Here is a 13,657-nt window from a genome sequence, read left to right as displayed (position 1 = left end):
TCCAGTAAGATCAAGGAGCTCATCCTGTGGAGGTGATATATTGATGACGCCCTATTCGTGTGGAAGGGAAATGTGGAATCCCTACACACATTTATGGAACACCTCAACTGCAACAACTGGGGTATCAGATTCACTTACGAATATAGCCAGTCTTCAATTTACTTTCTGGACTTGACAATTTTCAGAAGAGGTACTGGTTTTTATACCAGGTCCTACTTTAAACCCACGGACAGGAACGGGTTCATATCACTTGACAGCTGCCATCACCCTACCTGGTTGAGATCAATACCTAAAAGCCAGTTCAGAAGGATTAGGAGAAACTGCATGGAAAATTTGGATTTCCAAGAGCAGGCTCAAATATTAAAACAACGGTTCGTAGAAAAAGGATATGACCCTTACTTACTGGAAGAGGATATTCAAAAGGTAACAAATTTAGATCAGAAAGAATTGGCCATTCAAAGGGAAAAAAAACAATTTGAATGAGAATAACCATAAATTTGAATACGCCTTTACCACAAGATTTTCCAGTCATTACAAATGGATGAACCATTTGTTCAAGAAGCATTGGAATGTACTACAGGGGGATAAAATACTAGGACCCACGCTCCCTGCTGTACCTCAAACAGTTTATCGTTAAGCACAAAATCTAAAAGAAATTATAGCTAAAAGTCCTGTGGAAAAACCCCCTATTGTGGAGATATTCCCAGATATGAAAGGGTATTTTCCATGTAAAAATATTGCAGAATCTGCAGAGAGGCTAAAACCACTAGAACTAGTAAATTTAGTTCCAAGGTTACTAACAAGGAATATAAGATAAACAACTTTATTTTTTGTCACACAAAAGGTGTGGTGTATCCCCTTAAATGCGAATGTGGCCAACAATACGTTGGAAGAACCATTAGGACTGCCAGCATTAGAATAAGAGAACACCTCACTAGTATACGCAAAGGTTTTGCCGGACATAGTGTCTCACAACATTTTGCAAGATATCATAACAAGGATCCTACTAATCTTGAAATTATTGTTATTGAGAAGTATGTCCCACACTGGTGAGGAAGTAATTTAAAAAGAACCATATCCCGTCATGAAACATTTTGGATTTATGAATTAAAATGTTATAGATTGGGGCACAACATTGAGTGGGACATAAATGCCCACATCAATAACAGTTAATTACCTTCCATATTTTAAAATACAATTTAAAATATATATATATTTTTTTTAAATATTTTATATTCAATAAATTGTATTTATAAGAATTTTAAATGTATATATCCCATAAGTATTTATACTTGAATATCCTTAATATATATGTTGCCCCCACCTACGTGATTTGAATTGCTGAAGTAGAGTGGAAAAGGAGGAAGTCACATATATTTACTAACATATAAAGATTGGGAAAATACATAGGCTTATAAAAAATCAGAATAAACTAAAGATTCATTACAATTTTAATCGTTTATAACCATTTTAAAACAAAGGGATATATTTATGGATTGAGAATAGTTTGAAATTTGCCATATATTCTTATATGATACTCCTGGGGAGGAAGTAAGGGCAAAATAGCGTCTGCAATGGCTACATCCGGTCATACGTTGCAGACACCGGAAGTGCTATTCTCACAACACATATATAATGCGGAAGTGACGATGTGGGCACCCTCCTGTATCAGTGGATGCCCTATCGGGGGGAAACGCGTCATAGAGGAGGCGCCAGCACCGTCACATTCTACAGCTGCGGTCCGTACTGGAGGCGGCCGCAAGCATACGAGTGAAAGCAAGCCTATTTGTCACCTTTTACATGTAAGTGCAACTTTTTTTTCTTCATAATAAAGTGTAAAGGATAATGCACTATTGGATCCCTTTCTTGTTCTCTTAATACACAACACATCCTGCGGGGGAGTTTAAGAAGAGGAGAGGAGTGTAAATTGTGGCATCCCTTGAGACCATACAGACAAGATTCATCAACAGGAGTTTTCACACACTCTGAAATACAGTATATGCAGCTCTGGTAAGAGGCTATATGTATCTCTTGCCACAGAGATATACAGGCGTGTGATCCTTCCCATATGGTACAGGGGTGCTATCACTTCAAAGTGTTCATAATTCCGCTAATATATCCCAATTTTCTGGTAAAAGGCTAATCCTGAATGTGGTGGGATTTAAGTGTGTCACTGAGCACTAAATTTTTTCCTTCATCTTTGGATTGTCACTATTGGAAATCATCACATTGACTTTTATTTACATTTGAAGCACGGATTATACACTGTGGACTTTATTTGTTGTTTTATACCCTTTTAGGGTTTTTTCTTGTTTCACGTTTATATTGGTGTGTTTGATTATATACCTCATTTAAAGGTTGTCACTTTATTGATGTTGAAGTTTAGCTACTTATATTTTCACACTTATAATTTTAGCACTTATATTTTTCCTCAGTGTTCCTTGTTCCTAGGATTTTAGTCTCATGTAGCAGCGAGCACAGTTTAGGGAAGTTGGCTCTTTTCAAATATTACCATTGTGCTTCCTATTTATGTGATTTATCCTGAATGTAATTAACCTGTGTTCGCTGTTTCCTAAATTGCCCCGAATTTCCACATCTGCATGTCTGTGTTGTTTGTAATCAGTCGGTCTAGTAATGCATTATCTCTTGTTTATGCATTTACTAACTGACCCATAAAATTGTCTTGCAAGACATTTAGGAAATGGCGAGCCTTTGATAAATGAGCTGTTCCTTCTGCCCAGTTTATATCTGGATAGTTAAAATCCCTCATTATAATAACATTACCCTGCCTTGCCCCCATTGGTAGCTGTGATAGGAGGTCAGACTCCTCCTCTTCCCACATGTTAGGGGGCCTGTAGCATATACCCACTATTAAATAGGGGGGGGGGGGAGTACCACGCTTCAGGGCTATTTATAAATCTATCTCAATAAATATTCAAATGGTGAGTAAGTCAATCCAATATCCATAAATCAATGTGTATAATTATAAGATCAAGATATAAATTGTGTAATATAAATTGTGTCATATATATTCAAATCATAAATATCTATAAAATCCGTGTGTCCTATAGACTTCAATCCAATCAAATATTCTGTTAATGATCAAAAAAAAAATATATAAAAAAAAAAATATATATATATATATATATATATATATATATATATATACCAATAAAAAATATTATTATTAATTCATAAAAATTCTAATAAAATAATAAAGTGCTTATGGTGATATTACTATAAGAAATCCAGTGATATGTGTATTATATTAAAGTGCTCTGAGCTGATCCTTTTAGTTTCACAATCACAAAAAAACGATAATCATAAAGTTCATAAATAGTGTTCAAGTGTCCAAAAAAAATTATAAATAAAAATCCTCTTCTGTGAATTAAATACAACTTCCTTCCACCTTTATCCCTTGTGAAAACAAGTGGTTTTCAGTGCTCTTCACCACTAGGTGTGCTAAATGTTCACCTCAATTCTATCAGAAATACGCTTCTAGATCTTGTAAATAGATCTGATCCTTTATCCTTTATCCTCTCCTCTCCTAGGTTTAAATGGATCCAATATGGGGTGGTGTATACCGGTATATTCTTTGTGCCCGGGGGCTGCCTCAGACTAGCAATCCAGTCTTTCGTTGTGCCTCAAAGCAATAAGGTTCCACATTGTGTAGTATTTCACAGTTTTTATTAATAAAATAAACAAGTAGTAACTCACAGTTTAAAAAGCTGACGGTGCGGCGGCAAGGTAGCCCAGGCAGTTGAGATAATTTTAAACAGCATATTTTCTAACATTTGTTTGTGAGTGCATATTATTTGGGTTTCTTTTAAATTAATAAACATGTGTGTATACGGATTCACACTATGAGCCCTCATTATTTATTTGCATGATATGCGGTATACCACATATGAGGATTGACCCAGCTACCAGGTTGTTTGGCAGTATAGAGGGGGCCTATTCCGGAGTCTTATGATTATTGCTTATTTTTCCCGCCTAGAGGTGCGTGGGCATTTCTAGGGGGGCACGCCGGTGAGGTGGTGGTGCATGCCATGTCAAAGACCCCGTGTGGAACACTGAATGGACTGTTAAAGTGATTTTTTTCACCTGGACTCTATATATCACTAATTTTAACACTTTGGGATATATTACACGTTGAGAATTTTTGTATACATGTTTTTTTAGCGCTGTTAGTGTATGCATACGATTTGGTATATGAGATTTGATGCACACACCTTTTTTATATTTCTGATTTTATAACAGCACCTGTTTATTTAATTTATGTAAACATAGGATGTTACATTTTCAGTTGTGGTATGGTAACACAATTTCAGCTCCATTGCCCTGAGTGAGTGTGTCAATAGGCATTTTGTGTTTTGTGCTTGTTTTCCCATTCCTTTTTTAGTCACTTATTCATAGTTAACTGTAAACTGATGACCTTTAGGGTCTTTCAAAGCGTTACCTATAGAAAATATAGGGTACTGAAGTTTGGTACTGTTTCATGGGCGCACGCAATTTTAAGGTTTGACATGTTGGATATCTACTTACTTGGTACAACCTCCTGTTTCATATTTACCAAAAAATGTTTTTGTGTTTTAAAATGAACTTTATTTTTTTACTAAAATTTTGCATTTTCTAAGCCATTGTACTAAAATTGTGTGGCATTAAAAAATGAGAACTACCATTATTTTATTCACTAGAGTGTTTATTTTCATAAAAAAATATAATACTTTGAGGGGTTTATATATTTTTTTTTAAACAAGTAGGCAACAAAAGAAAAAAAAAGGGATAAAGATGAAAAACTTTTTTCCACTTTTGAATTTAATTGGGAAGCATACTTCCAATATTACAATGCTTTCCATGACCCAGTTGGGGAGATTATTTACCTCACTTAATTTCCCTAAACAACCAGATGATTCACTAGCCAAAATATTTTTATCTATATTTTTATATATATATATATATATATATATATATTTTTTTTTTTTTTTAATCAATATATCCGTCTATGCATTAAGGTAAAAAAACCTTTTGTGTCCATCAGCTCCCCCAGCCCCCCTAATACTTACCTGAGCCCCTCTCTCAATCCAGTGATGTCCAGGAGAGCCTTGTCTCTCCTGGGACTCGCACTCCTGATTAGCTTTTGGCAGCAGCAGGAGCAGTTGGCTCCTGCTGCTGTCAATCACAGCCAGTGAGCCAATCAGGAGAGGTAGGGGACAGGGCTGGGGCCGAGCAAGGGCTCTGTGTGTGAATGGATATACAGAGCTGCGGGGTTGGGAGTAAGCCTCCCTGGTGCTGTGTGAGCACCTGGCAGGAGGGAGGAGGCAGGAGCCAGGAGTGCCAGCGGGGGACTTAGAAAGAGCAGGATCCAGGCTGCTCTGTGCAAAACCATTGCACAGAGCAGGTAAGTAAGACATGTTTGTTATTTTAAAAAAACCAAGGCTTTAATGTCTGTGTCGTATCCTCCATTATGAAGTGTTCTAACCTAAAACCAGTGAAAAACTACACACATAAAGATTTGAAGAAAAGATTTAGACAAAAATATGCAAAAACGTAATAGATAATGGTAAAAAAATACATGCTGATTGATCCTCACATAAGGTGCAAATGTTCAAAATGAGTAAACAATACTGAAAAGTAAAAAAGATAAGTGCACTTTGTAAGAAACTATATTGTGAGTGTTTTGAGAAGCTTTATGAACACTTAATGACATTATAAGACATACTGTATACCCATAAAGCAACAGCCAATGAAAACAATGGCAGAGAATGATAGAAGAATACATAGCAATAGAAGCCAGAAAGCAACAGTGTTGGGACCATGGCCGTAACATGTAGCCAGCCTACCCAGCACCTCTTTGAAGGGAGCAAGGGGTGTAACTTCATATCCCTGTGCAAGCTTTGTCTCAGCATGAACTGAAGGGAAATCTCCCCAACTGTGACACGGGCAGCAATAAGACACTAATGGGGTTCTATCCCTTTTGCACTCTGTCCAAACTAAAAAAAGTTTCGGCTGGAATTGAGCTTTGAATCAAGAACAGGTTTATGTAAAAGGAAATTTCTACATTAAAACAAAATCTTTCTTTTGCCAGGACCCCTTTTCCTTTGGACCTAAAAGGTAGCCCTTTGTTCCTACACCTTAAAAACAGAAGAACTCCTATGCTGTTTTCCAAAAACAAATTGACCATAAAAAAAACAATTCCCATGGAAAACTATTGATTGGCATTTGATAAATGCGGTCTAACTAGATGGAGTTTTATCCTACCAGTAGTATGTCATGTTTCTGTAGTTGGATTTATATTGCAAAATATATGGTAAATTGGTAACTCTGTTAATACAGTTAGATACATTTAAGAAAGTTCTATAGAAAGCTGAACATTTTGCTATTTGACTTGTGCTGTCTAAAACAGCCCAAAGTTTCATAATGAATTAATGTGCTTAGAATTACAAAACAAAAAAGATACAGGTTTTATTTCTTCTCATTGCAAGGTCCCCAAGGTTTTTCTTTAGAGCTAGGTAAAGGGCTTAACATCTTGCTAAGTGATATATTATGCTTATTACTTATAAGAAAATTCATCTTATTGATAATGTACCTTAAGCTAATTAAGCCTACATATTAAATTCTGTTTTTGCATCATTTTCTATAGATCTGTTCAATGTGATCTACATAATCTTCTGTATTCTCTTTATGTATAAATTAATAAAGTATTATGTTAGCATTTATAGTTTTCTAAATAAAAGTTTCAATATATAACCCTTCTTTTACAGGGGATTTTGTAAAATACAAGTGCCATCCAGGGTTTACCTTAGTAGGAAATGACATAATAACCTGCAAATTGATTACCCAGTTGCAGTTTGAGGGTTCCTTACCTACCTGTGAAGGTAAGTTAACTATTTTTCAAATGTGAAACAAAATGAAATTAATATGCAAAGTTATTCCATTCTGCTGGATTAGTCAATGCATGTAATTTGCATTATTACTGATTTTCAAAATTAATGATTCTCCTGTGGCATCTTTGACTGGTAAATTTACATTATTTACAGATTTCTTCATTTATCTGTCAGTCATTATAAATATAACATGAAAAGTAAAATATTTTTTTTCCTTTTAACAATAGAGCCAGCTGCAAAATTAATTATTGAAAATAAATTCTGGGCCCATTTATTAAGATAAAGCAAATATGAGCAAGTTTGTTTAAAGGGCAGTAACCCATAGCAACCAATCCGATTTTAGGTTACTGGAGCCATTACAAAAAGGAGGAAATACAATTGGGTATCATTGGTCACTGCATTTTATACACAGTATTGGAACTTATTTGTCACAGTGCTTACCTTTGTTGGAGTCTGTAACGCAGAGATCTACGCTCACACTTGCAGATATCCACAGTCCAAGGTGACCAGGTAAGAAAGCCACCTGGGCTGTGAATCTGTGCACAGGGGCTTGGCAGTGAAGGTGCTCCAATAAGCAGGACCGATGGATGATGAATACAATAGGAAGGGAAGTCCAGAAATAACAGTAGTCACTGGATGACACGATTCCGGATAAGGATCAGGAGATGGGAGGAAGATAAGATCGCAGGAACCACAAGGAGCGAAGGTAAGGATGGAAGCCGGAGTCAGTCTGGAACACACACTCAGGAAACAGGAACACAGGAACAAAGTCTGTCAAACAGGAACTATCTGGAACAAAGATCAGCAATGAAATGACACTGTTCAAAGCGAGAGGCAGTGTTTTATAGCTTGATTAATGAGCAATTAGCTTCAGGTGGACAATGAGAAACAGGAGTATACTAAAATTAACAGGACTGAATCCATATGAGCTGAAGTGTGGCTCAGAGGTAGGATAACAGGACAGAATGTTAAAGTACACAGGTTCAAATCCCATATCAGGTACTTAACGGCGACCTGGCTGTCTGTAAGCCATGGCGAGAACCATGACATTATTAAACATTTATTACAAAATGTACATATTACATAAAAAGAGCGGTTAAAAGTGTTATAAGCCACTTTAAAGTTAAGTTTGTATCTTAATTTTTTTTAGATTAGTAATACTAATATTCCTACAGACAACCCGTCAGACCTAATCATTCTTTATACTACATTTACACATTTGTCTCAGAAAGAAGAATCATATCATATAAAATAGTATTTGAAGGGAATAATTAAAAAAAAAAATTAAAAAAAGGCTTATATAGTCATGCACCTATAGTTATTAAAACATTCTACAGCTTTATTGACTACTCATATAAAATACACAGAGTCTGAGAAAAAAATTAAGAATTAAACATACAAGTTAGTAACTTATGCAGTTTCCACAACAAATCCACACAGCCCCAAAAACATGTATTAATGTATAAAAAATCTTATGGTAATTATAAAGTATATCTCTCATATATACAGTTGTGCTAAAAAGTTGACATACCCTTGGAGAATTAATAATATACAGTATGCACCATTTTTAAAGAAAACATGCAATACACATTTCTTGTATTTCTTATGGGATTCAAATTAAACTGTAGGTCATAACAGAATGCCACAATCATAAAACAAAAATGGTAATAAGTAAACAAATCAAATGACCCTTGTCCAAAAGTCTGCATACCCTTGGTTCTTAATACTGTGTATTGCCTCCTTTAGCATTAATGAAAATGTGCAATCTTTTGAAACAGTTGTCTATGAGGTCCTGAATTAATGCACGGGGTGAAGCTGGCCATTTGTCTTGGCAAAATGCCTCCAGGTCATGCAAAGTCTTTAGACGTCTTGCATGAACCACGCATTTGATATCTTCCCAGAGTGGCTTGTTGATATTAAGATCAGACTGTAATGACCACTGCAGAACCTTCACATCTTTCTGCCGTAACTACTGAAGAGTCAACTTGGCATTATGTTTAGGGTCATTGTTATGCTGGAAAGTCTAAGAGCTTCCCAATGTGCAGCTTTCATGCTGAAGAATGCAAATTGCCAGTATTTTCTGATAATATGCTGCACTCGTATTGCTATCAATTTTCACAAGATTCCCAGTGCCCTTATAGCTCATGCTCCTGAGGTCTATTGTGTATTTTTATGAGTAGGGACGTGGTTTATATGGGATATAGTTCACAGGCATCTGAACATACCTCTATTTTTTTTATATAGTATATTAATTGTCACAACCTCAAAAAAGTATATTTTTACTTGTTTTTCTACAAACCTGTGTTTGAGCCATCATTTGCAACTCCTTTTTGTTCTCTTTTCCCAGTACAGTGTCTAGTTGCTTGGCTCACCGGTTACATTACCGATAGGTATGAAAACAATATAGGTGTCACATTTCTGCCATAATCTTCATAGGGCGGTTGTTTTTTACCCAGGGATTATTTCACCCCTCCCCCTTACCCCTCCTTATTCTCTCCATCAAACTGAGCTCGCAGTGCATGCCACAGCTGTATGTACCTAAAAAACATAACGTTCGGTAACTTAAACTCAGCCTTCAATTAGTCAAACGTTTTAAGGCCACCAACGCGGAGAACATGGGACAATTGATAAATCCCGTATCGGATCCAGATCTGCGGATCAGGGATGAGTAGCATTTCCCCTAAATGTCTATTACACCATAGAGGTGTATCCTCGTATAATGAAGAACAGCCTAGTTCCGCGACTGTCAAGAAAAGAAAGCCGGTGTAAAGAAAGCCGGTGTAGCACCCCTAAGGCCTCTCAGGATATCACAAAAGGGATGGGGGAAATGACCAGCAGACTCCTTACAAACCAGAGCTTCATAACGCAGTCTATCAGCTTTGTCAAAATAATACAAATGGGACAATTTGGCCGCTATATAGTACGAGCCAAGATCAGGGACCGCCAAGCCCCCCAGCGAAGTAGGGCACTTCAGGGCCTGCCATGACAGCTTGTGTCTGGTGGAACACCAAATAAACGATTTCAGGAGAGACTCCGTAACCTAAATAAATATTTCAGCTGAATGTAAACCAGGGAGTGCCACAGGACATACAGTATCTTAGGAAGTAGAACCATCTTCACTAAGCCAATGCGACCCATAACCCCCAAAGGCAGTTTGGCCCATATCTGCGTCTTAGTTTTAATCAGCGGAATTAGGGGCTCCACATTCAGTGGAATAAAGTCTGACAAGTCCCGGGACCCCCGGACCCCCAGATATCCAATCGAGCTAACTCTCTGCAAGGGCAATGAGGCCTGCTCCACCGGAGGAGAAAAAATATCAATAGGGAGGATCTGGAACTTATCCCAATTAATTTTCAGGCCCAAGAAAGCTCCAAAGCTCTCAATAATATAAAGGGCAAGTGCGAGCAAAGGCCCAGAGTCAGCAAGGTACAGAACCATATCATCTGCATAGAGTCCAATTTTCTCCACCAGATGACCGGAGCTCAGTCCATTAACACCAGGGTGGGTCCTCAGGGCCATGGCCAAGGGCTCCACCGTCAGAGCATATAATAGGGGGGAAATGGGGCAACCCTGATGGGCCAAAACTGAAGCAGCGAAGACACTTCCACAAATAGGTCCATTCAACAGAATCAAAAGCCTTGGCCACGTCCAATGAGACTATCACCCTGGTGCCAATCTCTGAGTGAGAAGCCTGAAGATTCATATACAAGCGCCTAGTATTAAACGCAGTATTCTTTGTGGGCATGAACCCGGTTTGCCCCGGATGGACGAGCAAAAGGCCAAAATCTTGGCCAAGATCTTGACATCCGTTTGTAGCAGTGATATCGGTCTGTACGACCCTGGCTGATGGGTATCCTTGCCCGGTTTAGGTATTAGCACAATAAGTGCCTCTCTCATAGAGTTTGGTAGAGCATTTGCCTCAAAGGCCACATGATACAGCTCTAGGAGTCTGAGAATTCCTGATGAAACTCATCCGGCAAGCCTTCTGATCCAGGGGCTTTAGATCTAGCAAAATGGGACATCGCTATTACTATATCCTCCTCCGATATGGGGGCCTCCAAGATCTGAACCTGTGAATCAGAAAGGGTAGGGAATAGTCAGCCCTAGACTCAAATACGTCTCTAAAAAGGTAGCAAATTCAGCAGCCACCGCTGCCAGTTCCGTCACAAGGCCCAGAGACTGGGAATGTAACGCTATCACCACGGGAGGTCTAGAGTCACAATGAGCCAGATAGGCTAGAAGCCTGTCAGGGCACTCCCCATGCTCAAACAACCTTTGCTTAGCAAAAAACATCCGGCGTTTGGCTTTTTCAAAGCTTGAAGTTTAAAATCAGCGAGACTGTCAGGTGTAGCGGTCCTCCAGTTCACGGAGATGAGCCAGCGCCTGGGTGTAGGACACCTCAGACGAGCGTTTATGTCTACTAATGCGTTCAGTTAACAGAAGACGGGAGTGCTTCTTAAACATGTCCCAAATAAGCAGAGGAGAAGCCGTGTCCACGTTGGAGCTGAAGAAAAACCGCCATTCATCTGCAAGATTATTAAGATTCGGCAGAAGGGATAGCCAAAAGGGGTTCAATCTCCAATTTGGAGGTGTCACAGAGCGATGGAGGGTAACGTGGTAGTGAGTGTGATCGGATCGGATAAAATGTGTGGGCAAAATCCCGCGTCCTGCAGCCTGGGGAGGAGATGCCGGGAGATTAGGATAAGGTGAATATGGGACATAGAGGAGTGAGGAGCAGAAAAAACAAGAATAAGCCCTACGAGTAGGATAGAGGTGTCTCCAGGTGTCCACAAGAGCTAAGTCAGACAGAAGGCGTGCAAAACTAGTCTCACAAAGAGGATTGGGAACACCACCAGGCTGTCCCAGCCTGTCCAAGCCAGGGTTCAGAACTGTGTTGAAATCACCCAACCAGATGGCCGGGACAGTCGGGTGGTGGAACATAAAGGAGAACCCCTTGGTCAGTACACTAGAACTATAAGGCTGTGGCACATTCCAGAACAGAATTAATACAGGGGAGCTGTCAATATGAGCTAGCAGAGAAACGTACCGGACCTGAGGGTCCAATTCAACCAGCTGTACTACAAAAGCCACCGACTTAGCCACCAATACAGATACACCTCAGGAATAGGTAGTGTGGGTAGAATGAAAGGCACAGCCAATCCATGGGTGCCTAAGCGCCCGTTGTAATGAGCCGACAGCATGAGTCTCCACCATGGTGGACGTTTCAAATAGGAGAACACTGCCGTGCGCTTCACCCTATCCCCAAGACACCGGACATTCCAGGTCAAAAAAGTGAGGGACGCCATCCAGAGGTGAACAAAAAGAGTATCTTGGGTTGCCAAGGCGGACGCCCAGAGTCAGCACGACAAGCACACTAGAATAATAACATATTGGTAGGACCAGACAGCACAGTACATGAAATATGAGAGAAGGCATATTAAGGAACCACACAGTGAAGCAACAAAAAAAAAAAAGTATAAACCCCGAACCCACCTGGCTCTACACAAACCCCAACTCATGCGAGCATGAACCCCAAACAGAGTAGCACAAAGAGTCTGTAATCTGATTCTCCAGCACACATTCTGGGCCCTAACAAGGGCAACAGGTCGCAGCTGGGGTACTATACTTGAGTCACCATTGTAGAGAATTAAGCGACAAATGAAAAAGTGAAAAAGAAACCAAAAAAAAACAGCAGCATCTTTGGGGCAACCATCTCACTGAAAAACGTGGAGAGTTGACAGATCCTGTCCTAGGGGGGACAGGTCCATAGAACAGTGCAGCCAGTGCAGAGTGATCTACCCCTAAACAGTAGGAACGAGCATTAGGTGCAGTCCCAAACGTTGTCCACAGTATTATTCAGGAGATGGCACTACCGGGCATCAAAAAGACAAGGCACAGAATAAACTGTGGTAGAAAATATAAGGGCCACTCAGTCAGAAAACATGGCATAAAAATAAATCAAATCCTCAGGCAGGTACATTGCACCGATCTAGCCAGTCCATGGCAAGAGTAGGGTCCTCAAAAAACTGGAAACGGTCATCCACCTCCACCCACAGACGTGCCGGGTATAGCTATAGCATGGCGTATTTAATATGAAGAACTCTCATGCGGCGTTTCACATCTAGGAAACGTGCTCCCATACATTGAACCTCACCAGAAAAGTTAGGGAACACCGCTACATGGCCATTTTGAAAGGGAATGTTCCCCCTTTCCCTGGAGAGGCGAAGGATCTTGTCCCGGAGGAACTTGATAATGAACGTGCAGGCCGGAGCTCCAGACGTGGGAGGCCGAGCAGGGATGTGGTGTGCCCTCTCCACAGCAAACATCACGGAGAAGAATTCGCGTCCATAGGTCTTGAGGAGCAGATCCTCAAGGAAACTGGCTGGGTCAGCACCCTCAACCCTCTCAGGCAAGCCAATAAATCGCAGGTTGCTCCTCCGCAAGCGATTCTCAATGTCATCCTGCTTGGAATGCAGCTGTTGTATCTGGTGTTTAAGATCCTCCGTGGAGTGCTGCACGGGATACAGGATATCTTCAGCAGTGCTGATTCGGGTCTCCGCCTCAGTGACACGATCCCTCAGCTTGGACATATCCTGCCTGATAAGAGATGTATCAATCTTGACTTCTTCTATTTTTGAAGTGAGAGTGCTCTGGCAAAGGGATATGGAGTCCAGTCCGCGCGCTCTGTTTCAGAGGAGGAGCCAGCGCCATCTTTGGCCTGCGGGGTCGGTTCCTGGTGGCGGAACTTATCGAGCTTGGAACTATTGTCC

The 13,657-nt window shown here is 39.8% G+C and overlaps 1 protein-coding gene across 1 annotated transcript in view; it reads left to right on the top strand.

Annotated features, from left to right (window-relative positions):
• The window catches only part of CSMD1 (CUB and Sushi multiple domains 1), a 2,644,830-nt gene that overhangs the window by 2,310,875 nt on the left and 320,298 nt on the right, over window positions 1–13,657 (top strand). Inside the window, exon 46 of the mRNA XM_082250071.1 lies at window positions 6,765–6,878. Coding sequence (XP_082106197.1) covers window positions 6,765–6,878 — 114 coding nt within the window. The remainder of the gene's footprint in view (window positions 1–6,764; window positions 6,879–13,657) is intronic.

This window comes from Pelophylax lessonae (genome assembly GCF_965119305.1).
Source record: "Pelophylax lessonae genome assembly, chromosome: 3".
Lineage (NCBI taxonomy): Eukaryota > Metazoa > Chordata > Amphibia > Anura > Ranidae > Pelophylax > Pelophylax lessonae.
The sequence above is the reverse complement of the archived record's forward strand: the minus strand, read 5'-3'. Positions and strand labels throughout refer to the sequence as shown.